Source organism: Petaurus breviceps, unplaced genomic scaffold (genome assembly GCF_028583685.1).
Source record: "Petaurus breviceps papuanus isolate PSGF00001 unplaced genomic scaffold, PetGlider_PUasm1.0 90650, whole genome shotgun sequence".
Lineage (NCBI taxonomy): Eukaryota > Metazoa > Chordata > Mammalia > Diprotodontia > Petauridae > Petaurus > Petaurus breviceps.
In genome coordinates this window covers 6,942,454-6,963,787 of record NW_027187299.1, presented here as the reverse complement: position 1 = coordinate 6,963,787, position 21,334 = coordinate 6,942,454, and the positions used below count along the sequence as shown (strand labels likewise).

General features: G+C 39.3%; 1 protein-coding gene across 2 annotated transcripts in view; it reads left to right on the top strand.

Annotated features, from left to right (window-relative positions):
• The first annotated feature begins 48 nt into the window (after nt 1-48).
• The window catches only part of TAF5L (TATA-box binding protein associated factor 5 like), a 34,460-nt gene continuing 13,174 nt past the window's right edge, over nt 49-21,334 (top strand). The window contains exons 1-3 of one of the 2 annotated variants that reach the window (XM_069064889.1): nt 49-259; nt 16,135-16,279; nt 19,428-19,532. In XM_069064889.1, coding sequence (XP_068920990.1) covers nt 16,138-16,279; nt 19,428-19,532 — 247 coding nt within the window. In that variant the 5' untranslated portion in view covers nt 49-259; nt 16,135-16,137. Of the gene's footprint in view, nt 260-16,134; nt 16,280-19,427; nt 19,533-21,334 lie in introns of those variants that run through there. The other variant, XM_069064890.1, reaches the window with a different exon arrangement.

Below are 21,334 nucleotides of genomic sequence, written 5' to 3'. Positions count from 1 at the left end.
CGCCGAGGCCGCTTGCCTATTGGTGGAGGGGGTAGCGCGTTAGAGGGTCTGAGCGGCCCAGCCCCGCCGGCCCGCTCCGTGTCAGTCAGTCATGGAGCGGTCGCCTCGAGCCGCAGTGGCGGCGGCGGGGACCGGGAGCCGGGGGCCGGGCTGAATCGGCAGTCCGAGTAGGAACGTGTCGCAGAGGCAAGGGAGGCAGAGGCGGCGGGTTCCAGGTGGCTGCGGCGGCAGGAGGAGCCGGAGCCGCCTGGGATGTTCAGTGAGTGTGGGGCTGGCGGGCGGGCGGGAAGGAGGGGGGTCGCGAGCCTGAGCGCGCGCAGACCGAGAGCGGGGCAGCGCCGCCGCCGCCCGCCTCTCTCTGGAGCCGGCGCGCGGGGGTGAGGCCTAGCACGGGGCACGCGCTGCGGCTGCTGCTCCCGGCCGCGTGGGGGGTGGGGGAGGTGGCGGCGGTCCCCCCCTCCCCCCCGCCCGGAGCTCGCCCAGCGCCGGGCAGCTGCCGGGGCAGCGCGCGCCGCCTGCGCCCGGCCTGGTTCAGGAGGAAAGAAGGCAGACGGTGCTGTGGCTGCCCCTGCCCTGGTCTCCCTGCCGCTGCCGCCTCCATCTCCTTCCCCGCGGACACCGACACATCCTCCTCGCCGGAGGAGCTGGAGGGACCTCGGAGAGGGGATCCGGAGCCGGTCGGGAAGGAGGGGGACTCGCTTTAAGTCATGATGGGGACGGAGTTGGGTAAAGGACAGCTCCCGAGAGACGAACCTGGTGGAGTACTGCATGAACTTTAAGAAAACATTTTTCCCCCAGTTACATTTAACCAAATTCAAGGTCAAACCCAAGAATTCTTCAGCATGGGTACATAAGCAAACCTTTCTAACCAGCGAGTGACACAAGGCGTTTAGAGGTGTAGCAACTAGATGCTCCTTCTGGCATAGTGAGTTTCTCTATGTTATTGAGCAGATTCTGATCCTAAAAAGTTTTAAGTTCCAGGGGAACGTACCTCCCCCTCAAAAGTGTGTTTGAAAAAATCTTTTTAGGTAAAACCATAGCCGAAGAGAATGGATTGTGAGAATTGCTATGATTTTTAAGTTAGCGGAAGTCAGTGCAGTAAAGCTTTGTGCAGTTTGCTTCCTTTAACGAATTGTAGTGTTGCTTTCTAGACCTAATTTGTGTCTTGTACCTATGACCCGAAGGAACTCTTCTCTACTCAGCATCCACATTAAGTTACTTGACTTGTAAGTTGGTAGTCTCTGACCTCTCCATAATAACCCTGGTTGGATCTTTTAGTTGGGATACAGTGTCAATGGTATAAGGTAAGATACCTTGCAGAGCTAGATGATACCAGTCTAAATGGTGACTGGGTGGGGTCAGGGAGTAATTAACAGACTGGGGTTAACCCCGCTTCTAAGGAAAATGAAACTAGGGAGCCAAATTGACCGAATTCATCAGATCAGATGCAGTTTAAACTCTGTTCTGTAATGTTTAATTTTTTTTCATAGGTTGGAACCCTTTTTGATTTTGTTTTCAATTTTGAATAGAATGTAAGCTCCTTCAGGACAGATTGCCAGCTTTTTCTATTTGTAACTCCAGTGCTTCACATATAGTAAGCACTTAATTGTGTGTTTTTTTAAATTCCTTCTGTTTTTTATTTGTATCCCCACCACTTAGCTCAATACCTGGCCCATGATAGAGGCTTCTTAAATGTTGGTTGATTGATGAATGCAATTAGTATAATAATTTTTGGTTTTCAATTTGCCTTCTTTTATTAATCATTAGCACTTTTTAATATCTTTTTTTAGATTGCTGGTAAGAATATGAGTTTGTTTTCTCCCCTTGAAGAATCGGCCCACAAGTAAAAATGTGACTTTTAATCGTGTTAATTCTCTTTTGTAAAGTAGTCACACTTTGCCATTACTTCTCTGGGGTTTCCTAACATTGCTTGTTCTTCCTTCTCCTTCATCCTGGAGTGCTCCCCAGACTATGCTGATTCTTCATCCAGGTCACATTTAACTATGAGTGTGTTCCCAAGATCTGTCCAGGGCACTTGTCTTGCTCTATACTGCCTCAATTATCTCCTTAGCTCCCATGGGTTCAGTTATCATCCCTATGCAGATTATTTCAGATATGTATTTCCTACTATAGTTTCTTATCTGAGCTCTGGTCTTATATATATTCGATTTGGATGTCTCTTTGGCATGTAGAACTCAACATGTCTAAAATAGAACTTAATTATCTATTCCCCAAAACTCTCCCCTCTGGGTTTATTAGATACTCAACTTCAGGATTCACCTCTATTCCTCACTCTCAATCTACATATACAATCAATTGCTAAATCTTGTCATTTCTTACTTAGTAATATCACTCCTGTGTGTTCCCTACTCTACACACCAGTTCAAGTAACCTCTTAACCTCTTAACCTGAACTATTGCAATAACCTTCTAATTGTCTCTTCCCACTCTGATTCATCCACCATACATCTGCTGAAAGGATGGTAAATCTGACCATGTCACTCCTTTACTCAATAAGTATTGGTAGCTCCAGAATAAAATATTAAGTCTTTGGTTTGGCATTTAAAGATCTTTATAACCTGACCCCTTCCTACTATTTATTTCAGTCTTACTCTTCTCTATGGACTCTATGGTCCAGTGACACTACCTGCTTTCCGTTTCTTACCCATGATGACTTTCCTTGGCTGTCTCCATTTCTGGAATGTTTTCCCTCTTCACCTCCACCTTTTGACATCTCTGGCTTCTTTCAAAGTTCAGTTCAAATGCTACCCTCTTCAGGAGGCCTTCCCAATTCCTCCAATCACTTAACCCTTCTCCTCTAAATTTACCTCTTTTCTACTCTGTATGTGTTGTGCCTATTCATTTACAGATTTTCTCCCCCGTTAGTGTATATGTTTCTTAAGGCCAATGACTGCTTTTACTTTTGACTTGGTTTATATCCCAATACTTAACCCAATGTCTGGTATATCATAAGTGCTTAATAAACAAGTGTTGATTATTGATTGATTGATTGATTGACAGTGCCTCATGTATGGTGACTCAGAAGTTTGCTTTTATAATACTTTTCTTCCCCCATTTATTTTTGTAGATAACACTACCACCAGGCAGATTCTTCACTGCTTGAGACCTTACAATCAATTTTTGACTCTATTTCCCTTTCCTCAGTTCACCCATTTATTTGGCAAGTCCTTTCAGTGTTGGCAGTCTCTCTCATATGTCCCATCCTTTCCACTCTCACTACAACAGCTCTAGTTCTCACCTAAATTATTGCCTCCCAATCTCTGCCCTCACTCAATCTGCCTTTCATTCGACTAACACAGTAATCCTCCCTGTGAGATCATGGAACAGCAAAGCTAGCAAGGACCTTAGAGATCTTGTAGTCCAACAAATGAGGAAAACATAACCCTAATCACATCACTGCTCTGTGCTCAACCCTTTCCTGGCATTCCATTGTCTACCCTGGATAAAATATAAACTCCTTGTCCTGGTTCTCAGGGTACTCCACCATCTACCCTCTGTAGCCTTAGTTCATACTATTTCCCTTCACAAATTAAAATTATTCTTTCTTGGGGCAGCTAGGTGGCGAAGTGAATAAAGCACCAGCCCTGGAGTCAGGAGGGCCTGAGTTGAAATCCGGCCTCAGACACTTAACACAAAAACTAGCCATGTGACCTTGGGCAAGTCACTTAACCCCAACTGTCCTCCAAAAAGCAAAAAACAAAAACAATAAAATAACTTTCTCCTATTATTTTGCCATTTCATTCAACAAGCATTCATTAGGCTACTGCTGTGTAGCAGGAACTGCAAGGCACTGGAGACAGAAAAGAAAAAACCATCCCAGCTTCAAGGAGCTAATAGTTTAGTCAATAAACATTTATTAAGCACGTAATATATGCCAGGCATTGTGCTAAGCTGGGATACAAAAGGAGGCAAAAGATAGTATCTGTCCTCAAGAAACTTACAGGAGACAACCTGCAAACAAATAGATGTAAATCAAGCTATATGCAGGATAAATGGTAAGTAATTAATGGAATGGAGGCACTAGAATTAAGAGGAATTAGGGAAGGCTTTCTGTAGAAGGTGGGATTGGAGTTGGTACTAAAGGAAGGCAAGATGTCCATAGTTGGAGTTGTGGTGAAAGCATTCTGAACATGAGGAACAAATGCTCAGAAATAGATTATAGTGTGTGTATGTGTATGTGTGTAGCTTGTTCATGGAACAATGAGACCAGTGTCACTGGATCACATATTATATGTGGGGAAGATAAAAAAAAAGGTTGGAAAGGTAGGAAATGGGTAGGTTTCAAAGACTTTGAATACCAAACAGCCTTTTTTTATTTGATCCTGGAGGCAGTAGGGGGGCACTGGGGTTTACCAAATATACATGTGACGTGATTGGACCTGTATTTTAGGAAAATAGCTTTAGTGGCTGAATGGAGGGTGGGAGTAGGGAGAGACTTGAGACAGGCAAACTCACCAGCAGGCTATTGCAGTAGTCCAAGAGTGAGGTGATGAGGGCCAATACTAGAGTTTTGTGGCAGTGTCAGAAGAGAGAAGGGTATGCGTTCAGGAGATGTTGCAAAGGTGAAAAACAGGTATGCAGATAAGTAAATACAAAATATATACAAATTTATTTTTATTGAGGGGATTTCCCCAAGTAACCAAGAAAATGAGGATCAAGCAGCAGTTGAACTGAACCTTGAGAAAACCTAGGGTAAAATGTCTTCTAGGGTTTGGGTGTTGGGGGGAAATCTGTGCGAATCTTTTCCCAACTCCATTCATTACCTTTGCCTATGTTATCCATAGAACTTGGATACTCTAAACCTTCCTCATTATTCCTAAAGATCTAAATCAGGTGCCATCTTTTCAACAAAGCCTTCTATAATCCATTGCACTCCTCACCTCTGGCTGAAAGCCATTTTTCTTTCTCAGATGTCCTTTGTGTGTGTGTTCCTATGTTGTTGAGTTGTTTCAGTCATGTCTGACTTTGTGACTCCATTTGGGGTTTTCATGACAAAAGTAATGGAGTGGTTTGCTATTTCTTTCTCCAGCTCATTTTATAGATGAGGAAACGGAGGCAAACAGGAGTAAGTGCCTTACCCAGGGTCTCACAGCTAGTAAGTGTCTGAAGGGAGATTTGCACTCAGGAAGATGAGTCTTTTGACCCCAGGCCCAATACTCCATTCTCTGTGCCACCTAGTGCCCTATATATTACCATGACTGTTTTGCAAGTATTAATGAGCTGAAACATTGTTATAACAATAGATACTTCCCAACAAACCCTACAAAGTAAATTGTCCAAAATGTTTAAGTAAAACCTGCTAATAATTGCTCATTTGTAACTAATAGCAGGTGTCACTTTCTACTTTTGTAATTTATTGTTAAAGTAGTGGAAGAATGTGTCTCTTGAGCCTTCTTAAATTTCTTGTGTGATTTTGTCTCCATTTGTCCTTCATACTTCACTTCTTCCTTATATACTTCTCTTTTCTTCTCCTCCCCCCTCCCCCCCGGGTAAATTATAGATACCTTGGGAGTAAGACTATCAACTCTATTTGTATATCCCTCATGTCTGGCACCATATCTTGCACACATTAGACTCTTAAATGGATTTTTTAAAAACTGGGTGATGTGTAATCAGCTCTAGGAGCCATCTGTGCTAAAAGCCGTTAAAGTAGGGTTTGTTTTAATCTAGAATAAACTGTGAACATTATTATCTCATTTTATTGATGAGAAACATGAAGTCAGTGACTTGCTTAAGGTCATATAGCTAGTTAGCAACAGGATTGGGACTCAAGGCTGATTCTCATTTCAATAATACTCTTTCAACCAAACTTCTTTGGTAGCATATGGCTCCAAAAGATGGTTACTAAGGGATACCATACATAATTCCTTAGGAAGCAAGGTGATGTTACTAAGGGATACCATACATAATTCCTTAGGAAGCAAGGTGATGTTAATTTGTCGCATAATTGTTGTTCCTATTCAGAAAAAGACATTTTATAATAGAATCAAAGAGTATGAGGAAACCAAGAAGTTGTTTTTGTATATATTCATATAGAAGATTTATTCTAGACTGAAAGCAGTTTAATATTAAGATGAATAGATAAAATATAGAACCCAAGTTAAATTGAATTTTTAGTTTAACTATTTGACTTAAGTTGCCTCCTCTCTCCTCCAGCCCTCAACAAGTGACTAGAAAATAAACCAATATACAATTCTCAGACCCTTGGTCCCATAGTAAAACTTGTCTCAGTTTTAAGAAAAACATGCTTAATTATTTTTCTGGTGGTATTAATGGATTTGTACTAGTCCACGCACATTTTTATCCTATGACCTTTCTAATCAACCATATGGGTGCTCATTCTAAAAAGGCAGGGAAGGATGGATTGCATTCTGTGGAACTCTTGTCTATGGCCTCCAGTAATTTCACCACAGGGGGTTTGCCCAGTGTATAAGAGATCTTTATTTATTTTCCTTTGACATCATGTAGATACCCCTGAAAAGCTCTCCAACAATTATCCTTCACTCTCACCATATGATCAGCCCGTTTTTGAAATACATATTACTTTGATGGCATCTTTTTCCCTAGTTCTTTGTCATTCTTTATTTGTTGTGTTGCAGCCTGCTTTTACACTTATCTTGAGTCCATCTTTTATTTTCTGTATGATAATCAATATGCATTTTTCAGAGACTGACATGTTATATGACTTGCAGGCTTGTAATAACAGTGGAATATTGGTGTATTAAAAAGATCCTCTACCTCCCTCACGTCTTTGCAGAGGTAGATGTGGAACACTGCAGATAATATTAGACTTTTTTTGATGTTTTGATTTGTTTTGCTGAACTTTTTTTCTACTTTTTATTATAAAAGATGGCTCTTTGGTAGATGTAAGGGAAAGAAATTGGGGGAATCCACGTGACATAAAGGCAGGAGATATCAATAAAAGTTATTTTAAAACAACGAAAAGAGAGACTTTCATCTAAGGAAGAAATTTGGGGTCATTAATGGAGTTCTTCAATTTTCTCTTGGCAATCTGTATTCTTAATTCTGAACACAACTCACTTTCCATTTGAAGTGTTTGTCCAAGATAAATAGATAAGCTCTAAGCTCTATAGGTTGTCTGTCCATCCAACTGCATGGCATTTTTTGCCCTCTTGGTTTTCCTGAGTGGCTTGTTAGGACAAACTCTTCTGAGTAGTTATGGATCTTGTCCAGGAGGCTCTGCAGTGTTTTAGGGCTTGCTCTAACAATGTCATCTGTACACAAGCATCTGGAGGATTTCATCTATAGAGAATCATTTTTCAACTCTGACTCTTCCCTGGAGCTCCCACATGACACTGGTAAATAAATACCTTTGGCAAACATGCTTCCATTTTTGTGCCTTACTTGATAATCAGAAGATCATCAGACAATGTTATTTCTTTTGTATCTTCCATTGAGTCTTGTAATTTTGATATAACTGACAGGAACCTTGTGGAAGAAAACCTTTAATCTTCATCTTTACTGAAGCAAAAGTTTTTGTTCACAGACAGTGGAATCTTGTATTTTCTACAGCTTTTGGTCATTTATATAATGGTAGAGATGTGGTTTACTGTGGAATATCACTTGCAGAAAGTCTGCTTGTACCTATTAATGCCCTCTTCTAGGATGTTTGCTTCAGGGTCTAACTGCAGGTGCTTTCCTTGTTTTTCCATATCAGTGACTCTGCTGAGCTCCTACTTTACCCCACCAGGTGAGGCAGGCACTGATTCTCCCATTCACTCAAAGGAAAGGGAGAGCTGCTAGAAGTCTAGAGGAGATACAGATAGCTCAATATTGGGGCAGAAAGAACTAGAGGGAGGAAAACTTCCACTTCTGAGGAAAAGGGGACTGGGAATGCAGCTGGGTTTATTCTGGTTAGGGATCCAGCACCCTTCTCTGCCCTTGGAAGCTCCCCCCCCCCCCCCCCCTACTCAGATGAAAAGAAAGTGGGAATCTGTGCAAGCAGTAAAAGGGGGAATACCTAAGAATAAGAAAGAAAATCAGAGATAGGTGCCTGGGAACACAAAAAGAAAGCTAAAATACCAAAAGTTCAAGGTAGAGAAAGTTGAAGTAAATCAATCATAAACTGATGGGCCAATGAAAAGACACACGAGGACAGAATGAAAATAAATAAAAATGTAGAAAGAGGCCAAAACACCTTGAACAAGTATGCTATGAAAGAAAAGGAACCAAAATTCCCCAATCAAAATTAGAATCCTACAACTTTTCCAGAAGTCATGAAACAACAGGAAGAAATTCCAGAATGGGTCATGAGAGAAAGCAAATACTAAAGTGGAAGAAAATTTGGCAGAAGAAAAGCAAAGGGCAACATTAAAAAAAAAAAAAACCACCACGAGTTCTATATAAGCCAAAACAACTCACCTTGAAGACTTCATGTACAGAATTAACCTAAGGATCATAGATCTTCTCTAGAAAAATGCAAAAGAAGCCTGTACATTGTAGAAAATAACAAGGAGGGCGGCTAGGTGGCACAGTGAGTAAAGCGCCAACCCCAGAGTCATGAGGACCCGAGTTTGGGGCCTCAGATACTTAACACACACACACACAAAAAAAACACTAGCCGTGTAACCTTGTGCAAGTTACTTAACCCTAATTGCCCTCCAAAAAGGCAAAAATAAATAACATAAGGCAACTGCTTGGAACTTTTAAATAGAAGCAGCAAAATAATGATCTTTTGGGTCCACAGATCCAACAGAAGAAAAATTCCATGCTCAAAACACTAAAAAATGTAGTGGTTAAATTTGACAATCCCGATAACATAAGAGGATTTACAAGCAACCAGGAGAACTTTAAATGTGAGAGAACCCAAATTTTATTAACTCTTATTACTCCATAGTCATGAGAAATCAGAGGAAGGAAAAGAATAAGATAGCCTAAAAAAGAAAAAAGCTCATGCTGCAATTTTTATTTTTACTTTTTTTTTTTTTAAGTAGTTGGGGTTAAGTAACTTGTTCAAGGTTATACAGCCAGTTATTTTGTGTGGGTGTTAAGTATCTGAGGCTGGAACAGATTCTGGGTCTCCCGACTCCAGGGCCGGCACTGTTATTCACTGTTCCACCTGTCTGCCCCATGCTGCAATTTTTAACATATCCTGAAAAATTGAGCCTAATTATCCATGTAAAATGATGGAACTTTAACTTTAAAAAACCTTTTGAAATATTCCTGTAAAAATAAACATAGAGGTAAACAGAATATTCAAATTGCTTATATACTCCAAAGAGAAGTGAGAGAAAGGCAAATTAGAGGAGTAAAAGAACAAAGACACTGTTCATCAACAAACAAAAAAGACCTGCAGAAATCAGGAGTGTGGAAGGGAAAAAAAAGTGGAACTCCATAGACTAAATTCTATGAATTTTTTGCCTTACGGAGGAGGTAAAAGTAGAAACTTCATATTTTAGGAAGGGAAAGTTGGAGTTGTTCCCCTCCCCCCAGTAAAGTCCACAGTGAAGAAGTGAACATTTATTTGATCTTATAACTGGTATAGGAAAGTACAGGACAATTAGATAAAAGCAATAAAGAGGATGATTTGGAATGAGGGGAAAGACAGATGTGTGCCTCTAAAGTGTACCATGTGGGAAAGAGGCCAAAAACGTATAATGAGTTTCATCTGGGGGAAAATAGGCATGCCAAGAGACTCCATCCCATCCGAGGAAAGGAAATGTATGAGTTTCAAAGAGCAACCAGTACAGTAGGGAGATTAGAGAACCAGAGAGAGGACAATTTGACTTTAGTAGTAGAGTGCATGTTTCAAGGGTAGAAATCAAGATTAGGCCTTATAATTTAGGATACGAAATGACTCTTACCATGCTACACTGTTTCCTTCATGAACTGATGTTTCTAAGAGCATCACAGAGCAGAAAATAGGGACAGTATAAGGTAAACTCTACAAATGGAATAGAGGGAAGATAAACTTGATACTTCAGAAGGGCTACGTGAGGAACACAATAAAAAAAAGAACAAGTAAAGGTATATAGTTCATGCAACAGAATAGAATTCAGGAGAGATTAGAAGGGAAAAGAAGTAAGGAAGATAAAGCAAAAGAAAACTTAGAAAAGGGTACAGCAAAAGAATAGTATTTGACCCTCACACTTAAATGAGTCAAAAACAATTTGAAAAGGAGAAGAAATAAATAAAAGAGAAAAATAACAAGTTAAGTAAATTCAAGGAATTTAGGATGAGGCAGAACTTTGGAATGACTTACGGGAATAGAAGAGCATCAAAGTAGTATGAGCAAAATTATTTCAAGAGAAAGATTATTTTTTTTTTATCTTTTTTGTTTTTTAAGCAATCAGGGTTAAGTAACTTGCTCAAGGTTACACGGCCAGTTATTTCTGGGTGTGGTGCTGAGTGTCTGAGCCCGGGATTCAATCTCCAGGTCGTCCCAACACTGGAGCCGGTGCTGAGCCACCTCGCTGCCCCTAAGCAATTGGGGTTAAGTAACTTGCTCAAGGTTACTCGGCCAGGTGTTTCTGGGTGGATGCTAAGTGTCTGAGCCTGGGATTCGATCTCCAGGTCTTCTCAACACTGGAGCCGGTGCTCTTACTCGCTGTGCTACCTGGCTGCCCCCAAGAGAAAGATTATTAACTTAAAAGAAGGTCATGATTTAAAAAAAAAGAAAATGAAGTAAAACAAACTTAATGATCATAACCCTAAATGTTTTATTGGTTTAAGTAAACCAATAGCCATGCCAATAAAATAAGCATTGCAGAATTAATAAGAAATACCCCCGCAAAGTTGCTGTCTGCAAGAAAAAATGTAGAACAAAATGAAAATGAGAGGCTTTAACAGAATTGACTATGCATCAGGTGACTAAAAAAGCTGAAATTAATTTATGCAGAGTAATGTAAGGAAAATAACATACACAGTGTATAGCAATATAAATGGAAAGAACAAAAAAGAAAATTAGTGTAATAAAATATAAAGTATGGCTAACCTTGACCTAGGACAAAAAACAAAAGACATCAATAAGATAAAATTTAAATAGAAAAAAAAATGTCTTTTTTCTGTTGCGATTAAGTATTTTCAGGAAACAAAGCTTTTTTCTAGGCATATATGTATTCATCTGTGGATCTTAACTTTTCTTTGGAAATAAACCTTAAGGGAAAAAATTTGTTTTGCTAGACATTGAAAGTGTGCGTGTGTGTGCGTGCGCGCATGTTTAATTTACTTGAAATATATGTGCATTGGAAACAACTATAAAAATGAATTTTTTTTTGTATTTGTATTTTATTTGTCAATGTAGTAAGAACAATAGACTAATTGCTAGATTTTTTAAATTAAAATCTACAGTTGGTTTATGGACTGATCTTGAAAAAAAATCATAATTTACAGGAATTGATTTTACAGAGAATATTGTTTTTAATTAATATGGGGAGAAAATCTTATCCTCTACAAATTAGCTTCCAAAGGATGCAAATAGTTTTTGTTCTTGCCATTATTATTTGCACACACCAGTCTCTCCTGCCTACCTTGTATTTTTCTTCTGCTTCTTCTTTCACACAGGTGTCTAGTCAACTAGCATTAAGCACCTGCTGTATAGGCTAGGCAGGGCAGCTAGGTGGCACAGTGGACAGAGTGAAAGACCTGCTTACAAGTCTGACCTCAGATACTTCCTAGCTTTGTGGCCCTGGGCAAGTCACTTAACCCTGTTTGCCTCAGTTCTTCATCAGCAAAATGAGCTGGAGGAGAAAATGGCAAACCACTTAGTATCTTTGCCAGGAAAACTCCAAATGGGGTCAGGACTGAACAGCAACATAGCTAGGCACTTTGCCAAGCACTGGAGATATAAAAAGGGACCAATAGGGGGCAGCTAAGTGGCACAGTGAATAGAGCACTGGCCCTGGAGTCAGGAGCACCTGAGTTGTAATCTGGCTTCAGGCACTTAACACTTACTAGCCATGTGACCTTGGGCAAGTCACTTAACCTCAATTGCCCTACCCTCCCCCCTCCAAAAAAAGCAAAAAGTGGGAGGGCACCAATAAAATAAAGTCCTGTACTCAAGGAGCTCACCATCTAATAGGAGAAACGATATTCAAACAACTATGATATATACAGGATAATTTGGGGGTAGACTCAAAGGAAAAGCACTAAGATTAAGGAGGGCTGAGAAAGGTTCTTTTGTAGAAGGTAGGACTTTAGCTGACACTTGAAGGAAGCCAAGAGGCAGGGATGAGGAGGGAGAGCATCCCAGGTATGAGACATGGCCAATGAAAATGCTCAGTTGGGAGAGGAGTGTCTTGTATAAGAAACAGTAAGGAGACCAAGGTCACTGGATTATGGAGTATGTGTAGGGGGAAAAAGTGTAAGAAGGCTGGAAAGTTAGGAACAAGCCAAGTTATGAAGGGTTTTTAAAGCTAAAAGCTTTAAAAGATCCTGGAGGTGACATGGAGCCACTGAAGTTTATTAAGTGGGTAGAGAGGTGATATAGTTCAGTCCTGTGCTTTAGGGAGATTAATTTGACAGCTGAGTGGAAGATAGATTGGAGTAGGCAAAAAGATGCAGGGATATCAACCAACAGGCTATTACAGTAAGTAGTCCAGGTATGACGTGATAAGGCCTGCACCAGAGTGATTGAAGTATCAGGGGAGAGGAGAGGACATACATAAGAGATGCTTTAGAGGTAGAAATTGTCAGCACCTGATTGGAGATCGTAGGGGGCCTAGGGCCTGGGGGTGTGATGGGGAGGTGGTGAGAGAATGAGCACTGAAGAAGAGACCTAGTTGACTGCCCAAGTGACTGGGAAGATAGTAATCATCAACAATAATAGGGAATTTAGGAATAGAGGAGGGTTTGGGTAGAAAGGTAATGAGTTGAGTTTAATATATCTATGGGACATAGACTTTCAGATATCTAATAGGCAATTTGAGATGCAAGGCTGAAGGTCCAGGAAAGAGGTTAGGGAAGAACAAGGTGGTGATGAAAATCATCTGCATAAAGATGATAGTTGAAACCATGAAAGCTTAATGAGATCACCAGATGAAACACAGTACAGAAGGAAAGAGGAGAGGGCCTAGTATAGAGCCACAGTTATTGGACCTAATCTGGATGAAGCTTCAGCAAAGGATTCAGAGAAGAAACAACCAAGACAAATAGAACCAGAAGAGAGCAGCATGTTACAAGAACTTAGAGAGAAGAGAATATCAAGGAAATGAGGGAAAGTGACATTGTCAGAACTGCAGAGAGGTCAAAAAGGATGAGGAATGAGATCATTAATGCCTTTGGAGAGAAGCTTTTTAGTTGAATGATGCAGTTGGAAGTCAGACTGCACAAAGATAAGAGAGTGAGAGGAAAGAAAGTGGAGACTTCATTTGTAGATGGCCTTCTGGAGGTTAGCCACAGAGAGAGGAGAGATACAGGATAGTAATTATTGGAGATGGGTAGAGCAAGTGAGGGATTTTTGAGGAAGAATAAGAATTGGGCATGTTTGTAGGTAATAAGGAAGCAGCCAGTAGAGAAGAAATGATTGATTAGTGACAGTAGGAATGATAGAGAGGACAATCTGCTGGAGAAGATTGCGGGGCATATGGAGTGTCTCCTTGCATATTCACACTCATGTTTGTTTGTTTGTTTTTTAATGACATAAGTACATGGTGGGGAGGTAGAACTAGATAACAGTTTGTGTGAAAAATGATCTAGGAATTTTAATAAACTCCAAGCACCATAAGAATCAAAAGGATAAGACTAAGCCACAGAAGCTAATGTGATTTTTACTTTTATTAATAGAAACATAAGTGAGGTTATGGTTTTCCTGTACTCTTGGCATAGTCAGTTTACATTTGGAATATTGTGTTCAGTTCTGGGTACCACATTTTAGAAAGAATGTTGTTTAACTGGACCAGTTCCAGAAGAAAATGAGGGAGGGAAGAAGTATTTATTAATTGCTAGTTATATGCCAAGCACTGTGCTAAGCACTTTACAGATATCTCGTTTAATGCTCACAACAACCATGAGAGGTAGGTGTTTTTATGATTCCCATTTTACAGTTGAGAAAATTGGGGCAGCTAGAGGTTAGGTGACTTACACAGGGTCACTCAGCTAGTAAGTTTCTGAGGTTATAAGGAAGTGTTCCTGCCTATAGGCCCCATACTGTGCCACCAACTGCCTCCAAGGTGACTAGGTGGGTGATGGGACTTGAAGCCATGCCATGAAACAATTGAAAGGAACTATGGACAGGCTGGAGAAAAGAAGATTTAGTGTATCATGACAGCTGTCTTCACATATTTGCATGTCTGATAGGTAGGAGAAGGATTAGATCAGTTTGCTTGATTCCAAAGGACAGAACTGGAAACAGTGGGTAGAAGTTATAGAGTAGTAGATTTTAGCTCCATATATTGTAGCTCCTTATGTGGTTTAAGAAAAAGAAATCACCAACTACCACATTTAAAGCTGTATTAAAGTAGATTAGTCTTAGTTTACCATCATTGGGGGTTTTCAGCTGGATACTAAATCATTGTGCATAGGGATGGTGAGTGATATAGATGGAAATCCTATTCCATATAGGAAATAGACTAGATCACTTCTGAGGTCCCTCCCTACTCTTCTAAGATCTTCATCCACCCCCTACTCCTTGGGTACACTAATGTTTGTCATTCTAAGTCTAGCTTGAGGTTGGACTGTAATTAGCAACAGGGAAACTGGAAGTTTGTAAGTGAAGCTAAGGTGGTGCATGGAGAGAGAGGCTTGAAAGTACTGGTTACAAGGAGGGTATAAGTGTTAGTCTAGATGTGTACCTTTCAGAAGAGCTTAAGAAGTGGTGGTAGTAGATAAAGGAGATTTGACATCATACGTAACTAGGAAGCTGCAGGGCTATACTTTTCATACATGTAGCAGGGTTTAGTTCCTGCAATAATACAGTAGCAAAGTATTGGCATGTGTTGGAAGTATGGAAGTTGGAAGACAGGAAAAAGCACTGTCCCTGAAGTCAAAGGGACCTAACTTCAAATCCCAGCTCTGGTGCTTACTACTATGTGTCATTGGACAAGTCCCTCAAGGGTTGGGTCTAGATTTATGATTTTGTGAACCAATCATCATAATTCTCCATAAGTGAATGCGAAGAGCAAGGATTTTCTAACAATAGCACAAAGATCTTCTGGTTCATCTGGAAGAGGTCCAATGTTATTTATCACTGCTACTGAAGAAATACTTCCTTTTTCCTCTAGCCCTGCCTTGTCAGGATTTCCAGAATGAGAAGGAGAGGAGGGAATACAGCAGCTCTTTTCTGCTCTTATAGTCAGGGTTTTGACTCAGCTTCTACTTCCCCCCTCTGCAAAACTTTGGGGATATGAAGAGTAGCTCCTCAAAAAAAGATTGTGTCCCTTCCGTTTTTTTGATGGTGATTAGCATGCACACTTAGGAAAGTGACGCATATTCTAAATTCAACTATCATTAACTATAGTCCTGCTCTGGGCTCTTTCTCCATCTCTAGCTAGATGATATGTGCTAGATATGCTTATCATTACCCAATAATTAGATGTGAAAAACATTTTTACTTTCTGGAAGATAGAAAATGAACTCTACCCTTTTTTTAAGAGATTACTTTTTCTAAGCCTACTTCCAACACATGCCAATACTTTGCTACTGTATTATGTTTTTATATAAATAGTACCTAATATTGAAAAAAGAAAAAGGATATTCAAGCAGTATTTTCAGAGTAATATAATGCTGGCAGTCTTTTCCTTTTGATTTGAAATAGATATTTTATAGTCTGCCAAATTACTAACTTTTTCTCTTGCTCAGAGTCTAAGGAACCAGTTTTTATGTTTTCCAGAAGATTTTTTCCCCCCATAACCTCCTGTCTAATTTTAGATTTTTGGAGGGATTTTGTGTGTGTATGATTTGAGTGCTAATTAGAATCTATTCCAGTCAGGAGAAATAAAAGGACTTAATATTCAAACCAGTCATATTTATTCCTCATTAACAGTTCTAATGAATGCTTTGATGGGCAAGATTGACATTTTTGCCTAAAGTGGAATTTGATAGTTTATCTTGGAATTATATGCTATCCATGTACTTCATAATCGATACTGTCTATATTATTTTAAAAAATGGAGATTTGCACTGTATATGGTTTATTACCTTTTTTCTCCTTTTGGAGGTCATGAAACGAGTACGCACAGAGCAGATTCAGATGGCAGTGTCCTGCTACCTCAAACGACGCCAATATGTAGATTCAGAAGGCCCCCTAAAACAAGGATTGCGGCTGTCTCAGACTCCTGAAGAGATGGCAGCTAATCTCACAGGTAATAAGTAGTCTAATGGCTCAGTCTGGCCACTTTTCCCATCTTTGTCCTCTTTAATGCCATTTCTACTGCTCCTAAAAGCACAAATGAGGTAGTTCCCCTGCCCTTAGTGATGAAAACAATTTGTTGAAGTTATTTTTATAGATCTTTTCCATTTTTCTTCTGTTGGTCATTGTTTCATTTCTGCACTTACATGCCCTTGCAATAACTTTGCTTAATTGGATCTCTTGCTTAGCTTTCTTTAAATTGATTATATCTTAAACTACTTCTCTCTAACTTATGAAATAACCCATTAGACTGAGCTCCTTAAGAGCAGCATCCTTTTTTACTCCTCAGCACTTAATCCAATGCCTCAAACATAGTAGGCACTTAATGCTTGTTGACTTAATTGTCTATCATCTATTCTAAACTGGTGGGGGTTTTTTTTACTACCATTTCCTGCCACTTAGCAAGTTAGCTAAATATTTGCTAGTTAAAGCACTTTCTGAGCTGATTTGATCTTCTTGTTTTGGAAATAACTTTATATTGGTTACAAATTTGGTATAGTTATTACCGTGTTTCCCCGATAATAAGACACTGTCTTATTAATTTTTTTTGGACAGAAAAACACCAGAGGGCTTATTTTCAGGGGAGGGCTTATTTTAATGAACATTGACAGCAATTTTAATAAACAGGTAAATGTGAACAAAAAAATGTACCTTTATTCAATAAGCAAATCACTGGGGAAGAACAGGATGACACGCTCACTGCTGCAACTCTGATTGGATGCAGCTCGGAGCGCGGCGTGAGTTTCACCCGGGGGGAGGGAACGGTGCATACAGAGGGTACCATAATGTAGCGTGTAACGCAGGGGATCACCTTCACTACAGTAGCAATCTCAATAGGGCTTATTTTTGGGGGAGGGCTTATTTTAGAGGAATCTTACACAGTAAGGGGAGGGCTTATTTTCGGGATAGGTCTTATTATCGGGGAAACACTGTATAATTAGTGGGAGTGTCATTTCAGTTGTCCATTTCTCATTTTTTGTTGTTAGCTATTTGTTTAAATAGTTCAGGATTGAGTTGTTTCAATTGTATGCCATATCTTTCATTATTTTCACTAAGTATTACTGATACTTCATTGTGTCTTGGAGGTGACTCTGTCTTCTTAAAGTACGTGTCAGTGAAACATAAGTTCTACCAGGTTCTAGACTTCTGTAAAGGTATCAGATTTGACCCCAGCAGTCTTAAGTCTGCTTTCTGAGGACCAGCTAAGTGTGCAGAGACTCTTTACCAGAAGGCACACCCCTTGATAATATACCAGAACAAGCCATGAAGAAAAGAACACAAAATGGCCTTTGTTCTTGTACTGCCCTCTTCTGCTTTTGCAGAAGGAAAAAAAAAATCTGGCAAAGGCTGCTACAAATCATGCAAGTTTTAGAGACCATGTATAAATTTACTTCATTGTTGCTCAGTCATTCAGTCATGTCTAGCTCTTCATTGACCCTCATTGGGTTTTCTTGGCAAAGATACTAGAGTGGTTTGCGATTTCTTTCTCCAATGGATTAAGGCAAATAGAAATTAAGTGACTTGCCCAGGGTCACACAGCTAGTGAATGTCTAAAGCCAGATTTAAATTTAGGTCTTCCTGACTCTAGGTGCAACTCTCTATTCACTGAGCCATCTAGCTGCCTAAAAAATTTACTTTGACTAGTCTGCTAAATGTGAGGTTCTTGAGCCAAGACTAAGTGGACATATTACTAGAGAATTTGAATTATATCAGTTTTGACACTCTTTCTATAAATGAAACCAGAAGAAGAAAACACTGCAGCTGCTGCAGCTGAAGAAATATCTCCGAGATACTCCTCAAAGAGGCCAAAGAAAGGAGTCGATGGAATTTTATCATACTTGAAAAGGCACAAGAAACAGTATTTCATGAGCTATTTAGTTATCTTATTATTGTAGTACTGATAAGTTTTTGCAGAAAGACCATCATTAAAATAATTGCAGCTTATGCAACAACATTGGTTGCTGAGGATGAAAATGTAGAACAGTTCTAAAAGGAACACAACCTCCCTTCCTCCCTGTCACCTAGATTAAATCCACACATGTTCTTATATTCTGTGACTTCTGTTCAAAGGTAGAAAAGGGTAAGGGTGTTGAGAAATGCATGGTTTAGAAATGAGAGAAAGACTTGCAGAGAAGACAGAATCTTACATCTTTATATCATAAATACTTTTTTGAGAAAAAAAATTAACAGGAAAAGACTTGTTAATGATATGGAAGTTTTCTTTGAATCAGCTGTCTGTGAAGACAGAATAATCATCTTATACACATGTAAAGCAAGGGATGCCTACTGATTTAAATTCACCAGTGACTTAGAAATAGAATGAATTTCCAACTTTTTAGAGTTTTTACTTCCTATAGACTCAGTTGCTTGTTTACTAAATGTTATCAGCACCAAAACTTAGGTTCTGGGACTTAATTCCTCATGTATGTCCTCATGGTAGACATTTTCAAATCCAGAAGAATAATCATATTCCAAAGGAAGTTTGGTTTTAGCCAAGTAACTCCTTTTGTCCTTCATTTTGAAATTTGGAAATATTTAAACTAAAGAATATATTGGCATTCTGGGGACAATCTATAGTTTAGTTGTACCTTTTAAAAAGGGATAGATTCACTTCAGATAAACAGGTATAGCAGGAAACCATTGCCCTTATTGACATAGTTTTATTTTTGTTTAAAAGTATTGTCTTAAAATACAGCATGATTAAAAACATTCTGAAGGCAGGTGGAACAACAGGCACAAAAGTCTATAAGCATCTTGAAATATTTGAAATACTAATAGTAGATGAATTGATAAACTAGACATATTACTATTAGAAGAGAGTCATCCTTTTTTAAAAAAAGTTATAGTATTTTATTTACCTTGATTGTTTTGTTTTATTGTAGAGTAATAGAGAAACTGTTACGAACAAATTTTTAATAGAAAGATAGTGAAATCATACGTGTTTTACAGGTTTCTGCAGATGTTAGAAAAACCTGTAATACATTTGACTTTTTTATTGTGTTTTTCCAATGGATTAAGGCAAATAGAAGTTGCTTTTTAACACTACCCAGTGCTTAGATGTAATTTGCTTATTTCTGATGAATGTTTGTCTTCTTCTCTAGTCCAGTCAGAGTCTGGTTGTGCCAACATAGTGTCTGCAGCCCCCTGCCAGGCTGAGCCTCAGCAATATGAAGTACAGTTTGGAAGATTACGGAATTTTCTCACTGGTGAGTACTTGTCTGGAATCACTTCTTTTTATGCAAATTTGAACCATGTTTGTGATACTTGAAAATAAATCCACCAACTTGACAAAAAAAAGTGCGAGAATAAAGAACTAAGGACTGGGAAGTCTAGTAGCCTATACTCTAGTCCTGGCTTTACCACTATCTAGCTTTGTGGTCTTGTGTTAGTCATCTAACTTCCCAGAACCTTTTGTTGTCCCAGTTATGAAATGAGGGTAGAGGGCAAGATGATGGTGATTAGACAGAGATCCTGCCAAAACTCTGTGGTTCTCATTTTAAACTTAATTGAAAAGAAATTGTTTGGAAAACCACGTGATCCTACTTATTAATCAATTTCTACTTATTTCCTAAATGTCTGATATGTGCAATCTATTGTATTAAATGTAGTACAAAGAGCCAAGGGATCTGGATTCAATCCCAGTTCTGCCACCTGTATGACCTAGGACAAGTCACTCAATTCTCTAGGAGTCAGTTTTCTCATCTGTAGAATGGACTAGACCAACCATCTGAGATCCCTTACACTTTTAAATCCTTTGGATAGAAGCAAATGATGAAAAAATAATGACAACAACAAAGGAAGTTAATATCATAAGAAAAATATCAGGAGTTCCAGAGTGAGTCACTTACTGTATATGTGGCATGTTACTGAAAAGCAGGATGCTGGGATTCATTAGTAGAAGTGTGATAGGTCCAAGTTATGAGGTAATTCTCCATTATGCTTACTGCTGTCCAGATCGTTTACAGAATACCATCCTTCTTCAATTAGTATCACAGTGTTAGCATTAGAAGGTGCTTTAATAATGATCATCTAACCCCTTCATCTTACTGATAAGAACCTAAGCCCCAGAAAGGTCAATGGACTTGGCCAAGGTCATACCCAAACCATTTGTTGAACTCAGCATCCCCTAAATCCTAGTCCTGTGTATCCATACCCCAAATATTCGGGGGACATAGTAATATTAGAGAAGTTTAGCAAGGAATTTTGTTTGCCACAGAAAATTTTGAAAAACAGCACTTGTTATATTTTGTGGGAAGAAAAATATACCATTGGGGCATCTAGGTGGTGCAGTGGCTCTGATTACTCCTTTTCATTGTCATCATAGCAACACTTCCTAAGATCATAGATTTAGAATGGGAAAGGGACCTTCACAGTCATCAAATCTAACTCCTGCCCCTCATAGATCAAGAAACTGAGACTGATGGGGCAGCTAGGTGGCGCAGTGAATAGAACACTGGCCCTGGAGTCAGGAGGATCTGAGTTCAAATCCAACCTCAAATACTTAACACTCATTAGCCATGTGACCTTGGGCAAGTCACTTAACCCCAGTTGCCCTGCCTTCCCCCCTCCAAAAAGAAAAATATACCATTGAAATAGTTAACTATATAAATGGTATGTGCTTAGGAATGATGATAAACTGCTTTCTACCTCATCTGAGAACAGAAAAGGATGAAATTTGGTTTATATTTGAGAATTTTCCTAGCTGCTTACTTTGGTATAAAAAGATGATTGTGCTCTCTTTTCCTTAAAAGAGAGAAACATTCATCTCTCCAACATAATATAGATGTAGTCTTCCCTAATATGGGGATAGATGTAAAGGATAAGGGACAGAAGAGTGCTTCTTTCCAACCCAAATTAGATGACCTTTTACCACTCTGCCCTCAGCTATACTGAGATTGTAGTGTTCATGCCCGAGCTGAAAAACAGGTAGAAGGAGGTGGCCAGGGATGGTAAGGAACAGGATCTAAGAAGAAAAATGTCAGTTATTTAAATGTATAGGTCTTAAGAA